General features: G+C 57.4%; 2 protein-coding genes across 2 annotated transcripts; both read right to left on the reverse strand.

The window, feature by feature from the left end:
* Positions 1-288: 288 nt before the first annotated feature.
* On the reverse strand, positions 289-9,371 carry LOC142043021 (uncharacterized). The gene is made up of 8 exons (XM_075053670.1): positions 8,492-9,371; positions 6,632-6,803; positions 6,037-6,157; positions 5,045-5,220; positions 3,821-3,999; positions 3,188-3,341; positions 2,747-2,871; positions 289-1,713 (listed from the first exon to the last, which is right to left on the reverse strand). Exons 2-8 carry the CDS (start codon positions 6,684-6,686, stop codon positions 922-924), a joined length of 1,602 nt encoding a protein of 533 aa, XP_074909771.1. The 5' UTR covers positions 6,687-6,803; positions 8,492-9,371; the 3' UTR covers positions 289-921.
* A 207-nt stretch (positions 9,372-9,578) lies between these two features.
* FAAH2 (fatty acid amide hydrolase 2) lies at positions 9,579-17,822 on the reverse strand. Its single transcript, XM_075053669.1, has 11 exons — positions 17,616-17,822; positions 17,329-17,411; positions 16,892-17,025; positions 16,350-16,559; positions 15,799-15,918; positions 15,192-15,327; positions 14,245-14,362; positions 13,389-13,508; positions 12,309-12,420; positions 11,454-11,648; positions 9,579-10,709 (listed from the first exon to the last, which is right to left on the reverse strand). The coding sequence occupies exons 1-11, from the start codon at positions 17,811-17,813 to the stop codon at positions 10,534-10,536; spliced, it is 1,602 nt and encodes a 533-aa protein (XP_074909770.1). The 5' UTR covers positions 17,814-17,822; the 3' UTR covers positions 9,579-10,533.
* Between the last annotated feature and the right edge of the window lie 3,496 nt (positions 17,823-21,318).

Here is a 21,318-nt window from a genome sequence, read left to right on the forward strand (position 1 = left end):
GGATGCTGGACACCAATTTCTCACCTGGTCCCAAATCCAGCTTAAATCTCGTGAGTCCAGGAGCTGGATTTGTCCCCCAGCACTGGAATCCACCAATCCCAGCCACTGCAAAGCACAACGATGCCTGACACTGGGCCAGAGGATTTCCCCTTGCCTCCGTGGCTGCAGGCACAGCCTCACAAACACATCCCAGAGAGACGACTGCAGGGCAGGGCTCCCCAGAAGTAAATTGCCCCAGTGCTGGTAGAAGGAATAATAAAACTATCTAGTGGTTGCTCAAGAACCAGCCTTTTCCCACACAACAGCAACACGCAGCCCAGCTGTGGGTGCAATTTTCTCCCAGGGAAACACCACGTTTTCGTAGTGCCTTTCCCAGATGCTGCTCAGGCAGGGCAGCGCTGGTTCTGTAACACAGAAAGAATAAGCACAGAAGCCAGTTTTCCATAATAAATTAGTGTTATTTAAAAAACAGCTCCAGTGCACAATCAGTATTTCCAGACAAGAAAAAAAAAAAAAAATCTCCTCTTTCATTCAAGAGGTTTATATATATATTTGAGTATAAACATACATTTGCATTAGTATATATACTTTACATGCACACATATATACACATATAGATGGATAAATAGATAAAAGTTTTGGGGCTTCGATTTTGGTATGTATTCCTTATGCTTTGGTTCAAGAGCACCAAAACCAGAGGGAACCTCTGAAGATACTGATCTCACCCATCCATGGCAGCCGTACCTGGAGCATGCCTGTGCCTGCCCGCACGGGAGCCTGCCCCAGTCCCGTCCCCAGCAAGGCACAGGCAGGTCTGAGCAGGCAGCCATCGTGGCTAGGGCAGCTCCGGGCAGCAACTCGAGCTCTGCTTGGTGCTGTGATCTGGGTGCCAGGAGCTCCCGGCGTGCCCCCGCCTGCCTGCTATGGCTCGCTGTCAGCTGGGGGACGCAGCTCGTAGCCAGAGAAGGCAGCTGCCTGTCGGACGTCAGGGGACAATTGGGGCAGCTGGCAAGGGCTGGGGACACCCAGTGCTGCTTGCTCCGAGTCAACCTGCTGCACGGCGCTGTCACCTGGCTGTGGCTCAGTCCCAAGGCCATGCAGGGGCTGGACAGCGTGGACGAGCTGCCCTCCATCCTCCTCCTCACTGGCTGGCAGCTTCACGGAGCTGAGCAGTACCCAGTGCCTTGCCATGCCAAGGCTCTCCCGCAAGTCCTCCTGGCTGAAGCTCCTGCCTGGTGTGGGCAGAGGTAGCCAACTGCCCGCTCCCAGGGCTGGGCACTGGCATTTAGAATGAAGCTGGAGATGCAGGGGGAGCCACATCTCCGATGTCTGGTAGTCCCTGTCACCTGTGTAGCTGTCTCTGGTCAGTCCCACCAGCACTGGCTGCTCCAGCACATCATCCCCATCACACACTTCCCCGTCCTCCTCCAGCCGCAATGAGACCTGGGAGCCCAAGGCATGCCCCCGCTGGCTGTGGGTGCAGGACGGGTCCCTTCCCTCGTGGCAGTCTGGCCCAAACCCGTTGGCACAGTAGCCGTTCATGTCCTGGGAAAGGCTTTCTCTGACGAGCAGCTGGACTGTGGGTGTTGTTTGCTCACCTGCAGGCAACTGGCAGGAGGGTAGCACAGTTGGCAGAAGCAGGGTGAGCGCGTCCTCCTTGAGCTCAAGGGTGGGCTCCCTGACGGTCACACTCAGGTCCCTGTTCAGGAGAGCCTGCCGGGAAACAAGCAGCGAAGCAGTCAGCCTCAGCTTGCGGAAACCCCCACCAGCCTGGGGGTGATGAACCGCGGAGCCCAGGGCAGGGAATGGTCCCGGACAGCCCCTCTGCCGTGCTCACACCTGGGAGAAATGCAGGCAGGGCTCTGCTCATTACAGCACAGGGGCTGTGGTGCTGGGGTATGGTCACAGAAGCTCTCACGCTGCTGCTTTTCAAGCTATGCCCCAGCTGTCAGCAGCTCTCACCTGCTCAGAGACCCAAGCAATCCCCATGAAGAAGCCAAGAAGAATAGGAAAGCAAAGGACGCTGGCCCTGTGGTGGGCCAGGGCAAGTGGAGCAGCCTGCCACCTTCTCTCCACACTGGCAGAGGGGACTTCTTTAGCTTAGCAAGTTGGTTTTGTCGCCAGAATGCTCAAAGGGCTGCTCATCCCAGGCTGCTGCCACCCCCAGCATGGGGGAACTGGGACTCGGGGCGAAAGGCTGTCCTGGTGACTGTTTCACAGGGCTCAGTCCTGCTGATCCAGAACAAGTTTTGGATCAGCTCAGCAGGGCTGTAAGCCCTGGGAGCCTCTCCGAGCCTTGGGGCCGCATTTTTCCCAAGGGCAGAGCAGTGACGGGCTGCACCTCACTCAGGCCAGACGGTCCCAGGACAGCAGCCCCACTGTTTGTTTCTCTTCCCCTCTTTCTGCCCTTGCAGCTGTTGTAGATGGACATGCAGCCAAGCAAAAGCCAACTGCCTAAAGCAGGAGGCTTCTAACACCGAGGGCCACAGGCTATGTGCTGCCCGAGACGCCCTCCCCCAGTGTGACCCATGGCTGGTTAATGCATCTCACCGGTATCTTCTCCCACACAGCAAGGTCTGGGGGTACAGTGGGTCAGACAGCAGGGGAGGCACCTGGGCACTGAGGCAGGTTTAGTGGTGCAAGAGGTGGAGGGAAAGAGGTGCTGAGCCCCCTGCAAATGCATAGAACCCCAGCTCGGGTGCGGTACACACAGGGTGGAGAGGCTGGAGGAGGATTGTGCACTCACAAGTGTTTTCGGGAGGAGCGTCTCCGAGGGGCTGGGGAAGATGTGCAGCTGGACGAAGCAGAGCCCGGCCATGCTCAGCAGCAGGAAGATGCCACTCAGCACGGCAAGGAGGACCCAGGGAAAACCTGCCAGGAAGTCACAACAGGCTGAGGGGTGGAAGGACCCCAGCCAGCATCCCCCCCCAGCCCACCCTACGCCAGCACTTCCCCAAAGCCCCTGCAGCAGGCCGGGATGTTCACGGGGATTATGCGGGGCAAGCCCAAGGTGGATAGCGAGAGAGCATCTCCCCAGGAAAGCACCTCACAGGGTGTTACGGGGCCACCAACCCTGACCAGAATGGCTGGGGCGGGGGGGGAGTGACCCACACCTCCACATGTGTCCATGCTGCAAGCAGGACCTGAGATGGAACCGCAGGGGCTGAGCCAGCGAGAGAGCTCCCACCTGCGGGGCCTGGCGGAGTCACCATGCACTGCTCGGCCTCCTGGCTCTGCTCCCCAACCATGCCTGCGGCTGCCGTCCGGACACAGTACCGCGTGCTGGGCTTCAGGTATCTGAAAGTACATGGGGCTTCCTCCCTGCTCCATTTGCAGGGCACCTGGAAGCAGAGGGGACGTGTGGCCAAGGCAGCTGGAGGTGGGGGTCTGTGCACTGCTCCTTTCCCCAGTGCAGCCTCGACACCCCACTCACCCCACGGCGTTGAGCGCAGACCCCCCCTCCCTGCTCCCCAGCAACTCCAGTGCTTGTTTCTTCACCCCAGAAGGTGTTCAGGTCCCAGAGTATCTTGTTAAATGCCTACTGCATGCATTCATCTGAACAGAAATCATTACAGGTTTTTCTTATTCATGCAATCTAGAAGAGGAAAGGGATCTCCTGCCACCCATAAGCTGTGAGACCCGAACTGGGAGTGCAAAGCATCTCATGCCTGCTTGCACTGCTGGGTGTGGGCAGGGCTAGGGCAACTCTATGGGAACAGGCAGTACCACAACAATGCAACCGGACACGGGCATCTTTGCTGCACCAGGAAAGCTTTTGCAAGTCCCGTGCACTCTGAGCCTTGCCTGCCCCGCCACGTACTTGCTGGACAAGCACATCCCCTTCGTACAGATTCAGCCAGTACCACAGCTTCAGCAGCACTTGGTCGACTGGCTTGTAAGAGCCGTTTGTGCTTCGGTAGGGAGTGAGTGGCATGATGATATTTACGTTGAGGATGTGACCCTGGAGCAGCCAAGACAACTTGGGGGGGCCCACAATTGCTGTAGGGAGGGAAAAAAAAAAAGGAAAATTAAGCCCTTCGAAACAGAAGGCAGGCATCTCATTTCTCTAGAAATGATGTTTTTCTGTTGGACATCCCACTCCCAGCACACAGAAAGTTTCTTAGGTGTAGCCTGATGGCACTTTGTGCTGTGAAACCAGCTCTAGAATCGGCAGCCACCATGTCTTTGTGACAGCCAGCGCTGCTTCTGCCTTCTCCGGTCACGCCAGCATAGGGCAGGACAGACCTGCTAGCACCTGTGGCTCCCTGCTGCTGAGCACTTCATCTCTGAGCCATCAGATGATGGTCTAGAGACTCTCTGTGGAGTGTGGCAATTGCTGTTTTAGCTAAGCACATCTATTTCCATGCCAGCTGGATGCAGAGGGAATGAAAAAGGGAACCCCAAAAAGCTGAAGTACATCCCATTTTAGCTGCTGGCACATTCAGTTCAAAGCAACAACCCCCATGATATAGGTTAGGTGAAGGCCCTGGAGTTTTTCCTTCCTCCAAAAGACAGCTAGGCTTTTTGGACAGGACAGCCAGTCTGAGAAGAGGCACATACTCACACCTCGCCAACACGGCAGCCAGGGCAAAGGCAGTGCTGCAGGGACTACTCCTGCCTTCACCAGCCCATGCCAGCTTTATCTTGCTGGAACAAAAATGCCCTCACCCAGCATCTCCCAGGCCCATGGCAGGGACAAACAGGGGATGCTTTTAAAAGGCAAACCTGGAAGGGTATCCTCTTTCCTACACCATCTTTCCGCGTTCTCCAGAGACCCAAATTCCCACAGCACCTCGGTGGCCTGGGGCCTCCCACCCGTGGTCCTCACCTGTGTCTCCTCTTCTGTCCCCTTGCTTTTCACCCAGCCCTTCTCCAGCAGCTCTGCTCCCATTCCTTTCCTCTGGTTGGGGGTCTTGGCACTTCTCCCACCATTATCCTCATGTGATTTCCCACCATATCCCGGCAGACCTCTCCAAGGACCCCTCTTCCCATTGGCCCCCCAGGAAGAGCAGGAGCCCAGCTGAAGGAGCTCCCTGGTCCTTACTGTCTCTGTACAGCTGCAGCTCGCTGGAATAGGCCCACTCGGACAGCTTGTCTCCGGCCACCGCTCTCACCCTTGCCCAGTAGATATCGTGGATCTTGTCAAAATACAGCTCGCATGCCCAGGAGGAGCTGGTGCTGTTCCCCCAGCAGGTATCCACCTTGGTCCAGCGAGAGGTTCTGCCCATGGAGAAAATGCAGGGATTTCTCCTTTTCGGCACCTTCCTAGCTAAAAAGGAAAGCTACCTAGCCATCACCATCCTGTCCGAGTGGAAAGCATGGGAGGGCACAGATACTGGCCAATAGCATTCTGGGCTGCATTAGGAAGAACATTGCCAGCAAGTCAAGTCCCCTCTCATTGGCACTGGTGGGATGGCACCTGGAGCGCTGTGTCCCAACCTGTGCTCTCCGCTGCAAGAAAAATCATGTCCATGCCAGAGAGAGCCCACTGAAGGGCCAAAAAGATGGCCAAGGGCTTGAGGCATCTGTGGTGTGAGGGAAGCTGAGCAAGCGGGGACTGCTTAGCCTCAAAAGAAGGTGTCAGGATGGGGAGTCTTATCAGCATGATGGAGTAAAGAAGATGGAGACTTCTTCTCAGTGGTGTCCTATGAAAGGGCAAGAGGCAGCAGGCACAGGTTGAAATACAGGAAATTCCACTTAAGCATAAGGGAAAAAACCCCAAACCTGAAAGCAACCCCTTTTGTTTTCTACTGGAAGGGTGACCAGCAAAGGGAACAGGTTGCCCAGGCAGGTTGTGGAGGCTCCATCGCTGAAGGTGGTCAAAGCCCAGAGGGACACAGTCCTGAGCTGACCCTGCCTGAGCAGGGGTTGGATGACCTGGCCTCTGGAGTTCCCTGCCAGCTCTGCTATTCTGTTACTCTATGATATTTACTGCCAGATAATAATCCTCCGGCTACCAGGAGTCCCCGACAGCCCTCTGCCAGGGTGCAGGGGGGACGAGCCACCTCCACCCGTTCTGCCCACCACCCCACCTACCGTCTCCTCCACTCCACCTGGTACGAGGCACCGCTGGGTGAGCCAGGGTCTGGCTCCCACCGCAGGCGGACGTGGAAGTTTTGTGCCTCCAGCCTCACGTCTCGTGGAGGCAATGGCGTGCCTGGGGAGGGGGGAAGCAGAGGGACGTCAGGCAGCATCGATCTGCTCTGCAGGGGCCCGCTTCTTGGTTGGTCACTGCTTGGCCACGCTGCACGGGTCTCCCTGCTTTGCAAAGGTGTTGTGGGGTCTCCCCACCACCCTACAACTCCCAGTTTCAGTCCTGTGTAGGCAAACACCGACTCCCTGCCAGGCACAGGCAAGGGCTGGCTGCCAGCGCAGCGCTCAGCATCCACATCCCATGAACCTCTCGCACACCCTGGAGCATCCTATCTGAGGTCCCATGAAAGGCACCGACACCCTGACGTGGTTGCTGGTGACCCTGGGGTTTTCTTTCCCGTCACACCTTGAAGACCACTTGGTTCCCTCCTTCCTGCAGGTACCTTCTGTAGGTCTGAGAGTTGTCCCCGTGCTTCTCCCCCTGCTGCAGCCAGGGCCACCCCCCAGCCTGTGGCAGCAGCTCCGGAGCTGGACTTACCCCGGAGCAGGGTGCAGCTGGCCAGTGACAGAAGCAGGGTCAGGGCAGGGCTCATCCCGCTGCACCCCGTCCATCTGCCCCCAGCTCTACGCTGCCACGCTGGGCGCAGTGGCGAGAGGACGGGCGTGCTGGAGCTGTTCTGCCACTCGCAAACACGACAGGCAGCTGGAACCTGGGGTTAGAGAAAATATTTTTCTTTCCCAAAGCTGTGGCCAGCGACACCTGCCGCAGGCATCCCTTGTACGCAGAGGTTGCACGCCCAGCCGTGGCACGGAGGTGCCCGCTGCAGAGTGGCGGGGGACCCCCTGCCATCCCCGGGATGGGGTGAAGCAGCAGGTGCCCTTGGGGCTGCGGTGGCAAGCGGGTCTGCGGGGACAGCGGGCAGCTGCCACGCTGCCGCGGCGCCGTGCACGTGCCACAGGGACCTTGTGGTGCACCCACCTCTAGCTGGTCCCCGGTGGCGTTTGGCTGGTCCCTCCCTAAAGGCAGTGAGAAGTCACGCTGCTGGCGTCACCGGGACACGGGCCTGAGAAAGCTCTTGGCCTGATGCTCACACCGCTCCGGCGGTGACTCAGCCCTGCGCCGGGCATGACTCACGCTGGCACAACCGGTGGTACCACTGCCGCCCCAACACCCCCAGTCCTCCCACGGCCTCCACGGGACCGGGAGGGTACCATGCGTGCTAGCACCGGGCCAGGCGAAACGGGGCACCCCGAGGCACCCCCGTGGGGTGCTCTGCCCCGAGTAGAGACCTCGGTCCGCGTGAGCCGCAGCAGCGGCCGGTCCTGCTGGGCGCCCGCGCCACAGCCCCGCGCAGTGCCAGGGGGATGCTGGCGCAGCGCTGCGGCGTGTTACGACCCGCTTCTTCCTCCCTCCCTCTGAAACCTGGCCAGTAGCCCCTTACCTTGGCCTTGCCCCACCACCCGGTTACATGGGAATTTTTTCCCTGCTGTTGCCAGCTATGGAGGGAACCTTGCTCTCCGGGGAGAGACATGCAAAGGGCTTTGAGGCCACCAATGCCCACCTCCCGGTCCTGGGGACATGTCCCCTGCTGAAGGCAGGGAGCCCGGGGCCACCTCCAGAGGCAGACGGTTGGGAGCATCTCCCTGGCCAGACTGGACATCCGTAGGGCTGGCTGACTCCCACACATTGCCTCTTGCTCTTCCCATTTTGTACTGACTCTGTAGTAACATTATAAGGACGACCACCTTGGCAGGTGCACGTAAAATGCTTTCACCGTGTTTTCTGTTCCTTGCAAGCATTCAGAGCCGGAAACAAGAAGGAGCAGCCAGCAAGCAGGGATGGGCAGCTACAAGCCCTGAGGCGAGACCTCCAAAATGCTAAAGCCAAATTCAGGCAGTGGGTTTACAGCTTCCCCCTGCCCCGACGCTAGCACAAGCCCTCCAGGCTTTGCAGCAGGCCCCCAGCAAAGGCAGCGGACGTTTCTCCCCAGAGGGAGAAGGGGCCCCCAGGCCTGTTCCTGGGACTCACAGAGGTACTGAGCAGCAAGTCGGCTCCCTGGGGAGACCCCAGGACCTGACTGCCTGTGTGGACAGGGAGAGGGCTGCTCCTGCTGCAGGAGGAGGCAGCACGCCACGCAGGGGGCGAGTGCTTTTGCAGCAGTGAGGGGGGCTGCAGGATGGTCCCTGCCAGCCCCAGCACACCTGGTCCCCGTCTGCCTTGGTCAGAGGGAAAAACCCAGCACTCCTCCCCATGTTGCGGTTTCTGTAAAAATACAGTTTACTGGCTACCCCGCCAGATGAGACTGCGGGGATGAAACCCTCTCCCCTCCGCTCATCCCTCCCTTTGCCTGCATCCCCCATCTCCCCACTGCCCCAAAGCGCCCGCGGTCCCCCCTACCTTGGGCCACGTAGGTGCTCATCTGGCCCCTGCTGTAACAGGAACCTGCTAGAGCAAACACAGGGCTGCAGTCTGCGCTCACCACGCTGTTTGAACACAATCGCCTTCAGCTCAGCAATCCCATGTTAGGCTCAGAGAGCGTTCACTGGAAGCATCAGGGTCTTCCCAGCTCCGAGGCTCCCTCCAGCTGGGGGACAGGCCCGTGTCCCCAGTGCCACCGCACTGGGTGGCTGTGGGAGACGCCTCACGACACGTGGTTTGGCTTCAGTGGTTCGTGCCCTTTTCCCCGGGTCGTTTTTTTTTGTTGATTTTTTTTCTTTCCTCCTTCCTTGTTGATGATGTCTCATCTGGCTGGAGGTTCCCCGGGCCCGCAGCCCTCAGCTGGCTCAGCAGTGCCCTCTGCGAGCGAGTGGCAAGATGCAGCCTGCACCCAGCACCCTGGCTACACCCAGCACCCACGTCCCGCCTCGCAGGGACCTTTAGTGGCTCAGGGACAGAAGACAACAGCCCAGGGATCGGGCCAGCACCAGGGGTGACACATGGCAGGACAGACATAAGCCAGGATGTCCCCACAAAGCCAACACCGGGAGGAGGTTTAATCCTTGCCAACATCAGCACCACAGGGTGGGCACGCAGACCTGGGACCCCACGCCCTGCTCTGCCCTAAAGACCCCAAGGAACCCATGCAAGGCTCAGCATCCTACGAGCCCCAAGCCTTCAGCAGCCTATCGGGGAGAAAAAGCAGCAGGGTTTACACTTTCCAAGAGCATTAACGCTGCGCAAGCACTACAAGACAAACAGAGCCATCGACCGCGGCACCGCCGGAGCTCACCAGCACCCTTCAGCTCTGCCAGGAGCTGAGCAGACACCACCATTCCACACATTTTAAAGCGAGAGCCCAGCAGTGGCCAAGTGCCACCCTCGGAGTGGACATCAACACCTTCACTGCTGTCCTTCCACTGCGCCCACAGCCGGCAGCATTCGGCAGCCCCGGCCCATCCCACACCACAGGTGGAGACAGGGCCAGAATCCAGGGGGACGGCAGCCCCACAGCTGGGGGGGCAACAAGGACACACAGCCGGCAGCAGACTGGACAGACTCTTTAATAGCACCCTCACTGAGAACATCTCAGGCTTGTTGCCCACCCCAGGAACAGCCAGCTGCCCACCATTTCTGCCTGCATCCACCCGTGGGGGCAGAGGCTGGGCAGCGCGGGAGGGTGGGTGGCAAGGGACGCCAGTCAGGCTGGATGATCCCCCGGAACAGAAGGGCAAGACACTGGCAGGAGATGCTTTAGCTGTCTCAGCACACAGAGAAGAGCATTTAAAGAACTCTTCCAGTGCTGTCAAAAGCTCACAAAATCAAAAGCTCCTTCTCCCTTGCCTGCCAGCTCCACACCAGGCAGAGCCCAGCACCATTCACCCCACAAAGCACCACCAGTGTAATGAGCACATGGCTGCCTCCAGCAGCCTCAGCCCCTCTCTCTTTTTGGCTAGAGGGTGGGGGAAACCCCATGGCAGCTCAGGGAGGCTGCAGCGGCCAGCAAGCCTGCAGTGCACTGGTGTAGTCCCAGCCCCGTGGGCAGAGTAAGGCCAAGGAGGATGCACGCACCCAGGAGGCCCCGAAGGTGGTGCTGGGCAGTTGTCCCCGAGCAGGCTGGCAGCACCTCCTCTCCCCAGCCTTCACTCAGCGTCTTCAAAGCAGCAAGCCTTACAGAGACAGCCATCTCCACGCCCAGAAGATAGGTACCCACTACAGGCAGGATGCAGGCAGCCTGCCGCCAGCCTGCATCACCGGGGCTCCTGAGGGGCCACAGGGAGGGCAGGTCTCTCCCCTGGCAGGGTGCTGCAGGGAGGAGACCACTCCAGCAGCAACAGTCCGGCTTCCCTGGGCACTGGAGGCAGCGCCAGCTGCTCCCAGGAGAGTGCAAGGTGGGGTGCGGAGGGAGCAGGTAGTGTCATGACAGGATCAGGCACCAGCGCCTGCCGCTGCCTCACTGGGCGGCCACCGTCTCTGCTTCCCCGCAGTGCCAACGGCTCAGGCTAAACTTTCCCAGGCGAAACCCATCCTCCGAAGGCCTTCTCCAGATACCGGGCTACTGCCAGTGTCAGGTGGTCGTTGTAGGAAGCTGCCACCAGCTGGATGCCCAGCGGCAGGCCCTCACTGCTCAGGCCCAGCGGGCACTGCGTCACTGGCAAGCCCAGGACGTTGAAGATAGCTGGAAGAGAGAAGGTTGCATCAGAGCAAGCACAGCAACCAGGATCAATCACTACCTGGCTCTCCCAGCCCAGGTAGGGAGGTGCTGCCATGGACAGCACCAGGCTCCTGGGAGCTGGTCCTTGGTGGAGCGGTGCAGTCAAGGCAGGTGGTGCAGAGACACGATGACAAGGGGACATCGCTGGCTGGAGGTTCCCAGCGCCCACATCACATATGCAAACTGCACCCATGAGTGGACACACTTATGTGGCACTTGCTGTGGCATGCTGAGATCTGCTTTGGGACGTTCCTGCCCCAGGCACCATCCCTCCATTACTCCAAAGCCAGACAGCATTGCAACACCGTGCTGGCATCAAGGAGCTCAAGACACAGGAAACCCACATAGACAGCCCCAAACTGTACCCCAAGAGATGCAGCAGCTCTTGGGTGCCTGCTAAACCACAGCACCAGCTGCAACAGTGTCAGAGCATCCCTCTGGGGCAGGGTACTACCCCCCGCCCCGCCCCAAGATCAAACCTGCCTTGCTGCAGACAGCGGGTACCGCTTCCACAGTTTTAAAGCATGACCATAATCCTCACCCCATGTTCTGGAGCAGCAAGACACCCCTCTGCACTGCAAAGCCCACTGCCAGTGATGGAAATATTCTGGCTAAAACACCCTGGCTAGCAGCCTGCACTGCTGCAGCGTGTGAAGGCATGCCCATGATTCCTGCCTGCACCCCAGCACAGCAGTCAGAGCAGCTCACCTGTGTAGGCAAAGTTGAAGGGCATGCATATGGGGGAGTGGTGCCTGGGAGCTATGGTGGGGTGGGAGGGGTAGAGGAGCACCCCGTCAGGCCCCAGCAGGGCCTCCATCTCCTCCTGCAGGCTCTTCCCCATGCTCACCAGCTTGGCATTCCCACCAGGATTGAGTTTCATCAGCTTCTCCGTCAGCCCCAGGGCTGCAGGGCAAGGACACAAACAGGAAGAGAGAGAGCGCGCAAGGACCATGGGCTAAGCGGGCTAGAAAGCGCATTGCCCGGCCACAGGCAGCACCCCCCAGCTCCCAGTGGGGCCCCCCACAAGTCCCCCTCCCTGTTGGCTCCTGGAGCAGATTGCCCCAGACACAGCTCTGCAGGCAGTGTCTCCCCAGCTTTGCCAAGGAAAAGACTTTCAGCCCACCCACTGCTCCAAGTTTTTCCAGCCACTGGGACTGAGCAGAGCTGGCGGACCAACCTCAGCGCTCATTAGACAGCGGCATGACAGCACTAATTAGGGTTCTCTGGTATCTGCTGCTAAGAAACGAGATCGGTGCAGACCCCTGACTGGCTCCCTCTAAGCCTCAGCAGTTCTGGCAGGGCTCACAGCAGGAACAAACTCTGCCTGCAGCTCTGTTGTCCTCACTTCTTCTCCCAGGATATCCGAACCCATTTATCAAAGATTCAGCCAATTCCCCCTCGAGCAGGTGTTTCACTTGAAGACACTGAGTGTCATTACAAAAAAAACAGTCTGAAGCTGCTCAGTGCAAATTCGGGAGTCCCTTTGTGGGGCACTATTTTCATTTAACAACTTGCCCACCCCACCACCGCCTCTGTATACCCCGGGGCTCCTCCCGGCTTTACCGATAGCTGGGAGAGTGTGGGAAGACATCCCCACGAGCCACTTCATCAGCTCCCACAGCGGCCACACCGGCTTGCCATGATCCCCGAGCAGGTCTGTGAATAGCTGTGCCTCCTGTAACACACACACACACGCTCCCTCCATCAGCACCGTCAGCTGGCACACGATGGGGAAGACCAGGCTGACTAACAACAGTGAAATCTCCAGCTGTCCAATTATCCCGACACAAGCTGTTGCCATCTTCAGACAAGAGATGCCCCTCAGGAGCGTTACACAGCTCTAGCACTAATCCAGAGCAGCAGCAGGAGCATCTCTCTCTGCCAGAGACAGCAAGAAGGGGACCTTGCTCTGCAGATGGAGATGCCCCCAAAGCAGCACCTTTTAGTACCGCTTCTCTGACATGATACAAGGGATGATGCTCCGGATAATGTCTCCTGGAGGCATTTACTGCTGTTATATGGTTGTGGGATCAGGAAAAAGGAGGCAGAGGGCGTCAGGTGTGTCCTCCTTAGCAAGATGGTGTTGGTTTATTTTTCACCACTGCCTGCATGGCAGAATGCATGAGGTGTAATACTCCCAAGAGTTTATTTTTGATACAAAATACTTCATGCATGCACAGAGCATGGCACAGTGGCTACAGTTCCAAGGAAAAAATAACAGATGCAGACCCACTGCTGAAAAGCTGCTAATCCACTACCTCAGTCCTGGCATCCTAATGGGTATTAATCCCAACCTACCATGTCAGGTGAAACACAGCACAGAGGTAAGAGCGAGGCAGGATGCTACCTGCTTGGCTGACTTACCAACTCACACAGAAAACGTCAACGTGCTAAAATGGCCTCTCCCCCTCTAAACCGTGTCACTCCTGTGCTGGGAGCCATATCATCACCTCACGGGACAGCAAGGGAGAAGGGGTTGCGTAGCTTTGGAAAGAGATGGAAGGAAGACTGGGGGGACAAACAGAGCAGAGAAAGCCCCCAGCCAGGTCTGGGAAGCCTACAGGTCTCCATGGGTGGCCCCGAACAGCCGATTCTTCCCTGCTGCCACTGAATTTGTGCCTTTGCCAGCTCGGTCTGACCCACCTGCCCATCGCTGTCCTTGGACGACATCATGGCTGACCAGATCTGGAAAGAATACTTCATCTTGTGGATCGCCACACGCTGAACCTGGACACCCAGCTCGCTTTCGAGGTGCTCCACCACCTAAGGGGAAGAGAGGGAAGGGTTTGTTTCTGCAAGGATGTGATGCACTGTGGTCAGTCCATGGAAGCTAGGGACAGAAGAGAGCCCAGGAGCAGCTTCTCTTTGCTGCCACGCAGGGCATCCTGCAGCTCCTGCCCACTCCCCTCCGCCCTGAGCAGCGGGACCTCCTCCATCCTATAACAACCTTGGAGCTCCCCATACAGCCCTCCACGCCACCCCCAGTGATGCTCCAGAAGAGCACCAAGAGCAGCACAGAAGATTTCGCTGAAAAACAGAAGAGTTCCTTTGCATGACTAAATACCAGGCAGCAGCCCTGGGAAGACTACAAACACACAGCCATCCCTTCGTCATGCGATGTGGCCCCAGAAGGTCTCCATAACGTAGAAAAGAGATGTTAAGAAAGCGAAATACAGCTATTGCAATGGAAATTGGTCCAAAAACTTTGGACACCCCAGTGCACTTCAACACACGGGTGCTGCTGGCAAGGGGGTCTGCAGCCACTTGCAAGATTTTCCCCTTGTTTCTTCTTTAACACAGAAGAAAAAGATCTTTCTGCTTTTTTTCTACTGGAGGCTGCTTCTGCAGCACTGCAGCCTGCAGCCCTCCATCCCGCCAGTCCCTGAAGGAGCTGTGCACAGAGCAGCTCACTGCGCCTCCAAGGGACTCCTGGGACTGGTCTCCCCATGTTTCATCTCCAGGCTCACCCCAGTGAGAGCCAACCTCCATTCCTTCCTACCTTCTTCTGGGCCTGCAAGATCTCCTTGTCCACAGGTGACACAAAAATTGACCCGCCGTCATGATCCATGCAGTGAAATTTTATTTTCTCCAGCGACACCTTTTCATTCAGCTTCAGCCTGGGAAAGGAACACCGCTTTGCTTGCAAATCCATCCCTGGCTCCTCCCCAGCTGCCAGAGCTGCTTGCACACTTGTTAAAGCATCCTCAGGACACCCTGCTCTACCCATCAGGGTGCGAAGGAGAGTCCCTGAAGACACACAGACACCTGCTGCTCACAATCCATCCAGCTGCTCGCCTGGCCCATCAGTCCCAGCTAGTTCTGCATGTTTGTTGCTGTTAGGAAAATCCTCATTTCTCAAGATGCACCTTGTAATTACAGACCCTGGCCACAGCCAAGATTGGGATTGCACCACAAGAGCCATGAAGAAACCAAAGTGGTAACGGAAGAAGCAACCGCATGCAGGCTGCGGCAAGAAGCAGGACCTGCCCAGTCCACCCCATCCCCGCTCCGCTCCTTACTGGTAGGTGCACATAAAAGGCTGCTTGGTTGCAGGGACCTATGAAGAGACCAAATGGGGCCATGGTGTGGGATGGAAAACTCATTATTCAACAACAGGAAAAAGAACACGTAAAACCCAAAAGAAAGGCCAGCCCCAAGAGGGAAGGGCCGTGCTGGGCGGCCCTGGCTGGAGCAGCTCACTGGTGAAGTCTTCCTGTGAGGAGGACCTGGCTGACCGTGGCTGCCTGTTCCCCAGAGCATGTGGGTGGTGGGAAGGACAGCCGTGGCTGCAAGGGTCCTGCTGAAGCCAGGGGCAGAAGAAGGAAACCAGTAACAAGCAATCTGGGTAGAGGAGACCTCTCTTGTACACCAAACAGGACTGACCTGCTGCACCGGCCAAAGTAGCCGAGACCAATTCAGCAGCTGGAAGCAGTAGGAGCAGCTCACCTGCTGACTCCGGGACCGGCCATGACCCTCAGCATAAGCTCCAGGTCCTCCGCATAGCGGCACATGGGCCCCGTGCACAGGAAGCTGGTCCGCACCCCTCGAGCATTTGGGAACTGGCCATCGTTGGGGACCACCCCTGCGGGCACAATGAGATGTTGGGTACCACCCTGCCAGCATCGCCTCCAGCCAGGGCAAGCCACGCCGGTGGAAGATGTTGCCCAGGGACTGCACACATCAGCAGTGCTTGCAAGCTGAGGGCAAGGTGCACAGGGTGGGGAAAGAAGGAAAACATCCACCTGGGTCACCAGCTGCCAGGGAAACACCCCAGATCCTGACCTTGGGAAAACATCCCACGCTGAGGATACAATATCAGGGGTGAAACACCTCCCACAGCCTTGGCGTTCTGCCACCAAATGGCTTTCCACTGCCAAAGCCAGGTTGTACTCATGCAGGGGGCTTGTCCCATGGCAAGAAGCTGCCTGCCCCCTTTCAGCAACCTCACCAGAGACAAGCAGAGGAGTGTCCCTAACAGGTTCCTCCCACAGCCCGCATTCCATCTCCTGGCATCTCTGCTGGGGAGGAGAGGAGACCCCCATGCCCGCTTTACCTGTCGTGGGTTTATGGCCGAAGACTCCATTGAAGAAGGCAGGCATGCGGATGCTGCCACCGATGTCAGAGCCCACGCCTATGACTGAGCAGGCAGCTGCCAGGACACTGCCCTCCCCACCTGCATGGGAGAAAATACAGCAAAAAACCCACAGGCTTATCATGCAAATCACCCAGCAAAGCAGGAGCACCTCACGGTGGCTGCTTCCCTTTGCACACAGATGGGGTGGGAGCCACTCGGGCTTTAGCGATGTCTGGGGGCCAGCTGGGGAACGTGGGCCGAAGGGACTACCCTGCCGAAATGCCACACCAGCACTGCTGTTTGCAGGTAGAGTGAGACCGAGTGAGCCACAATGATACCGGATGTAACATCCGGGAGGTGCCAAGCAGTTGGACCTCCAAATGGCCTACTGCACTGCCCAGGAAAGAGGCCTGTGAGCTCTGCAGGAGCCCAGCGACAAGTTAAAGCAGCGTGCAGAGGCCTTGGGAACTCTCCTTGCTGCGTTTTAATCTGCTGCTCGTGCAGGACTGTGCTGAGCTGCCGGGGCTCACCTGAGCTGCCACCCACGATCCTCTGCAGGTCATAGGGATTGTTGGTCCGGCCATAGACCCTGTTGCTGGACTCGTACCACATGCACAGCTCGCTGCAGTTGGTCACGCCCAGCGGGATGGCACCGGCCTGCTTCAGCCGGGACACCACCGTGGCATCCGAGGTAGCAATCACATTGCGGCGGTTGACCAAGCCAGATGTGTTGGGCATCCCTGCAGTGCCAGGGTTGACAGATGGAGGGAGGTGTCAGGGCCAGCTCCCCCGAGATCACCCTGGGGGCAGCAGGCTGCAAGGCTGGTCACAGGGACCATGTCTGTGAGAAGCAGGTCCCCAGCGAGGGCTGCTCCACAACTCCTGAAGCGTCTGGGTGGTAAAAGTGAACGCAGACACACGAGCCCAAGCAGATTGAGGGTGCAGACCAGGGAAAGGGAAGCTGCTTCCCTCCAAGTGCCCTGCCACAGCCACCCACCACCCTGGGGAGCATGTGGCCAAGAAGGAGTGAGTCACAACCAGTGAAGCTGGAGAGAAGCAAGGGCAAACCCACCGTGCAGAGAAAAGGCCTCCTTGACGGTGATGGGAACCCCTAACAAGGGGAACTTCTCCTCCAGGTAGTCATCGCCAGGGCCCTCCGAAAGCAGCTTATCTACCTGCCGGGCTTCCTGCAGGGCCTCCTCAAACCTGCAAAGAAGCAACCAGCGGGGATGCTCTGGCGCTGCTCTCCAGCCCCGAGTGACTGGCAAGGAGCAGGCATCTCTGCAGGGTGGGCAGATGCTAAGCGTGTGGTGGGAGCTGCTGATGGAAGATGAGACTTCCCCAGCTCTTCTTCACGGCCCTCGCAGGAACTGCTCGCTTCCGCGCCCGGCCAAACCAGGGCCAGCAGTGCCGGCGGGAGCACCCGGCCCCGCCGTGCTGCAGCCCGCTGGCCCGGCAGGAAGGCCGCAGCGGCAGCGAGCCGACGGCCCCCTCTCCTCCCCGGCTTACCGGTCCTTAACGACGGCGTTGATGAGGGGATTGACCTCCTTGATCCTCTCCACGTAGGCCTCAACCACCTCGATGCACGTCACCTGAAACACGGAATAAAGCGGAAACCGCGGTGAGACGGGGCAGGGGAGCGACGCCGGGCACCGCCGGTACCCCCACGCCGGCACGCCCTCCGCCACCGCGGAGACCTTCCGCGGGCGCAGCGGCCCCTGCCCGTGTGCCCCCCCGGCCCCGGTCCCGGTCCCGGTCCCGTTCCCGGTCCCGGTCCCGTTCCCGGTCCCGGTCACCTGCCGCGCACGGAGTCGCGCCGCCAGCTGCCGGGCGGGCAGCAGCAGGAGCGGGCGGCGCGGCGGCGGGACGGCGCGCGGCGGCGCGGGGCGGGCGCGCGGCGGCGCGGGGGCCACGAGCCCCAGCAGCGCCAGGCAGGCGCGCGACAGCAGCCGCAGCAGCAGCGCCAGGCAGCGCTCCGCGCGCGACAGCGCCATGGCCGCCCGCTGTCCCGCCCCAAGACACGCCCCTTCCGGGGGGCGGAGCGCCGCTGCCGCGGAAGTGACGCCAGCGCGCCGCGCCGCCCGCGTTGCCGTAGCAACCGCCTTCCCGCGCTCCGCCGGCCTGTTCCCCGGCGGGGGCCGAGGCCTACCTTCGGCCTCGCTACGCGGCAGCAAGGCCGAGTCGGCGCCCGCCGGGGCTGCGAAGGGCGGCTGCGGTGGTGTGGCCCGTGGAGAGTCGCCTCTTCCCGCTCTGGGGGCGAAGGCAGCAGGTCCGGGGTAAACGCAGCGGCTCAGCTGCTGGTTGGCTAGAGATTACGAACGGGCTGGTGAGGGCAGGGAGTGCTGCTAACGTGTGTCTGGGGCAGCGTGATCCGTCTCTGGAAAAGCCTTCACCGAGAAGCTGCCTTGGGCAAGGTGCAGGAGGAGCCTGAGGGGCTGGGGCTGAACTGCAACATCCCTGAGCACAGCCACAACGCCTCCGGGTTGCTTGCGGGACTGTCCCCTGCTGGGGGTGAGGAGGAGATGCTTCTGTTTTCTCCAGAGCTTGCCCGTCCGTGTCCAAAAGCCTGTCCTCGAGGCCTAGCTCTGAACGGGAGCACTCTGTCTGTAGGGCGTTACCAACCCACAGGACCTTAACACTGATCAGCGTAAAGTTGTCATCTAATTATACTGTTCCTTTCCCTTTTGAATACTGAGCTTCGTTCTCAAGCTTTTCCCCTTATAAAAGACAACTGTTAACATACTTACTTTCAAACAAGCACTGGGATTTTTCCGTCGCTCAATTACAGGAACTGGAAGAGCACTGAATAATCCTCAACCCTCAAGATGAAAGTTAAAAGAATCAGTAATGCTGGGGAAAAAAATCATGTCTTTTAAAGCAAGTATTTAAGCAGCATCTGAGCAGGCCTTACTAGATCTCTTTCCTTCCACATAGTTGGCAATTAAATTATCAGTGAAAAGCAAGGGCGATGAGGGGATAAGTTTCCTGTGAAAATCTCTTATGACTGCAAAGTCAACAAGTCTGCATTTATTAAAATAACCTGCAGCATACACACCCTGGGAGGATATGGGGTTGACCTCTGTCCTGTAAAGACCTGCACTTGAACATAAAAAGAAAGTCATCTTGATAATAGTTCTTTTTACAAACTCTTATCAGAGACCTTTTTTCCCTGCCTAATGCAAATGGAGGAGAGCAGAGAAGGAAAGGGAAAGCTGCTTTCCCTGCTTGGAGTTAGTTTCCTTTGCCCTAGGAAAGCACAGAAAGCATCTCCATCCACTAGTGGGTTTAGTCACCAGGTACCTGCGAGGAGGTCAGAAAGACCCCTCCAGCTGTGAAAGGTGAGGGAGTCCTATACTCCGTCAAGGGCAAGGGAACCATTTGTCCCCTGCTGATTTTAACCACTCAGTTCCTCCTTTTTCCTTGGCAGGTCTGCTCTGACTGCTGCACTTGGTGCTTCCTCAGGCAGGCCAGCCTGTGTATGGCTGACAGCACAAAGGTGGCTTCAAAGCTGCTTTTTCCATTTCCCTGACATTGCTGGAACACCTGTGGCCTTATCTGGATCCTTATGTAGCCTTTGCCTTTCCCCCCACAACATCTAAGCACTTGGGCACACTCAGATTACAGCAGGTGCAGGCTGGAAATTTCTGTGTGCGTGCCCTAATCTTTCCTTGCACCTGTATCTCTGTGCAATTGCGGCTGGACAGAGCCGCAAAGTCACCTGCTTATAAGAAATTGTAAGTTGGGACTTCTTAAAACCTGGCTTGTGAAATCTTCTGGCAGCATTGGCCATCGCATCTTCAGTTTGCCAGATTTGGAACTAGGGATGACAAGGCTTCCCCAAAGCTTAGGAGTGGCCTGGGTAAATCAGCTGTCCCGCAGGTTTCTTCCAGAGCTAGAACGGTAAAATGCGTCCTCTGAGAGGAGGCAGGGAGAGAATGTCCCTCCTAAATGTAATCCCAGCACTGCTTTTGTAATTTTTTTCCTCAGTCTCTGGTGGATTTGCCATTTTTTCGCCCTCAGGTCCTGCCCAAATGTTGGCAGAGAGGGGCATGAGCAAAACCACTTCTGTCCTGGGTCTCTGTTTCCTTTGCTGCTCAGGAGCTTTAGCAGAGATCTTCCCTAAGCAGCCCAGCTTTGGCGTCTTGTTTGCTGTGGAAAGTGTCTCCCTTAATCTTTGTCTTTCAACTTTCAAGAACAGAGCTTTGAAATTCATACCAGATCAGCTGCCACGTACTTGGCATAAGCTCCCCACATCCCCGCTAATCACGCTGTATACCAGCACTGCCCCAGATAGCAGCTTGTGCTGTTTCTCTTTAGGTCAAGCTGGTGAGCTTTCTGGGAGTCGAGCCAAAAGAACAGCTACCATAGTTCATGGTAGCTCAGTGGAGCTTCATTTCCATGAAAAATGGAAAAAATGGGATAGAAGTTGCTCTAGAAATAAAGCACTAAGATCTGGAAGCCTAAGCTCAAAATGCTTAAGACTGCTTTTCAATTACCAGAACCAACCAAATAAGCAAACAACACCCCATACCCACACTAAGAAGCCAGTTAATTCCCATCTGATTAAAAAACAAGCAGCCAAGAGCAAGGAGTTTGGAAGTACGCAATGAAGCTCACACATCCAAACCCATCTCACCGCTTTATCCTAAGGCACACCAGCTGGTTAGAAGAAAAACATGATTCAGGGTCTTGCGCTCCTGGAATTTATGCCTGTCATTATCCCCAGTCATTTCATTATTACTAAAGGCTTAAAAAACCACAAGAGATTAGCAGGGATGTATGGAAAGTTGGAGCGGTTCTGCTTGCTGTATGTATGTGTGTTGTAACCACTAATTGGTCAGGAAACTATGGAACAGGCTCAGCAGCAGAGCTCGAGGCTGGTGGGAAGCAAAGAGGCGTATGCTGACCGACGATACTGTGTTCTGGTTGCCTTTAGTGAGCTCACCAAAGCTGTTCTGGATCTTTTCCCCAATGCAGAAGAAACACCTTTCAGGAAATTGAAAGGAGAAAAAGAGCCTGACAGCACAATTCTTTCCTTTGCAAAATGAGTCATTTAAAACTTACCCTTAAAATAAAGCTTCAGAAGAAAACTGGATTTTGTGTAGAATAGTGCTGGGGCGGCAGAAGAGGGAGGGGACATTTAAAGGTTCAGATTTAAACACAACAACTCAGATGCTTAATTCTCAGCTGATCCCAGAAAAAAACCCCAAGTTTAAAGGCTCTGAGCCTGCTCTTAACCAGATCCACCACTGAGGGATGCTGTGTTCTGCGTTTCCATGAGCTGTCTTCTTGTGAGCTGGCCAGGGGCCAGGCCAGTGTTAATGTGGCTGCTGAGTACCCGTGTTGTAACACCTAGGGCTTGGAGAGAAAGGTCTCTGGCGTTGCCTTGCCTTGCTCTCAAGCAGCAATCACAGGCCTTGGCATTGCACAGGAAGGCACTCGAGGTCCCAGGTGCACACCGAAAGGCACCTGGAGAGCCCTGGGCTGCACAGAATGGCA

This window comes from Buteo buteo, chromosome 22, assembly GCF_964188355.1.
Source record: "Buteo buteo chromosome 22, bButBut1.hap1.1, whole genome shotgun sequence".
Taxonomy (NCBI): domain Eukaryota; kingdom Metazoa; phylum Chordata; class Aves; order Accipitriformes; family Accipitridae; genus Buteo; species Buteo buteo.

Excerpts from the sequence above, each read along its gene's own strand:
- LOC142043021 (XM_075053670.1), bottom strand. The coding sequence starts at position 6,686 with ATGAGCCCTGCCCTGACCCTGCTTCTGTCACTGGCCAGCTGCACCCTG. Across the intron at positions 6,158-6,631 it reads CAGCTGCACCCTGCTCCGGG|GCACGCCATTGCCTCCACGA; the intron begins GTAAGTCCAGCT and ends CCCCCTCCCCAG. Across the intron at positions 1,714-2,746 it reads CGCTCCTCCCGAAAACACTT|GCTCTCCTGAACAGGGACCT; the intron begins GTGAGTGCACAA and ends GTTTCCCGGCAG.
- FAAH2 (XM_075053669.1), bottom strand. The coding sequence starts at position 17,813 with ATGGCGCTGTCGCGCGCGGAGCGCTGCCTGGCGCTGCTGCTGCGGCTG. Across the intron at positions 15,919-16,349 it reads GATCGTGGGTGGCAGCTCAG|GTGGGGAGGGCAGTGTCCTG; the intron begins GTGAGCCCCGGC and ends TCTCCCATGCAG. Across the intron at positions 15,328-15,798 it reads CGGCCATAAACCCACGACAG|GGGTGGTCCCCAACGATGGC; the intron begins GTAAAGCGGGCA and ends TTGTGCCCGCAG.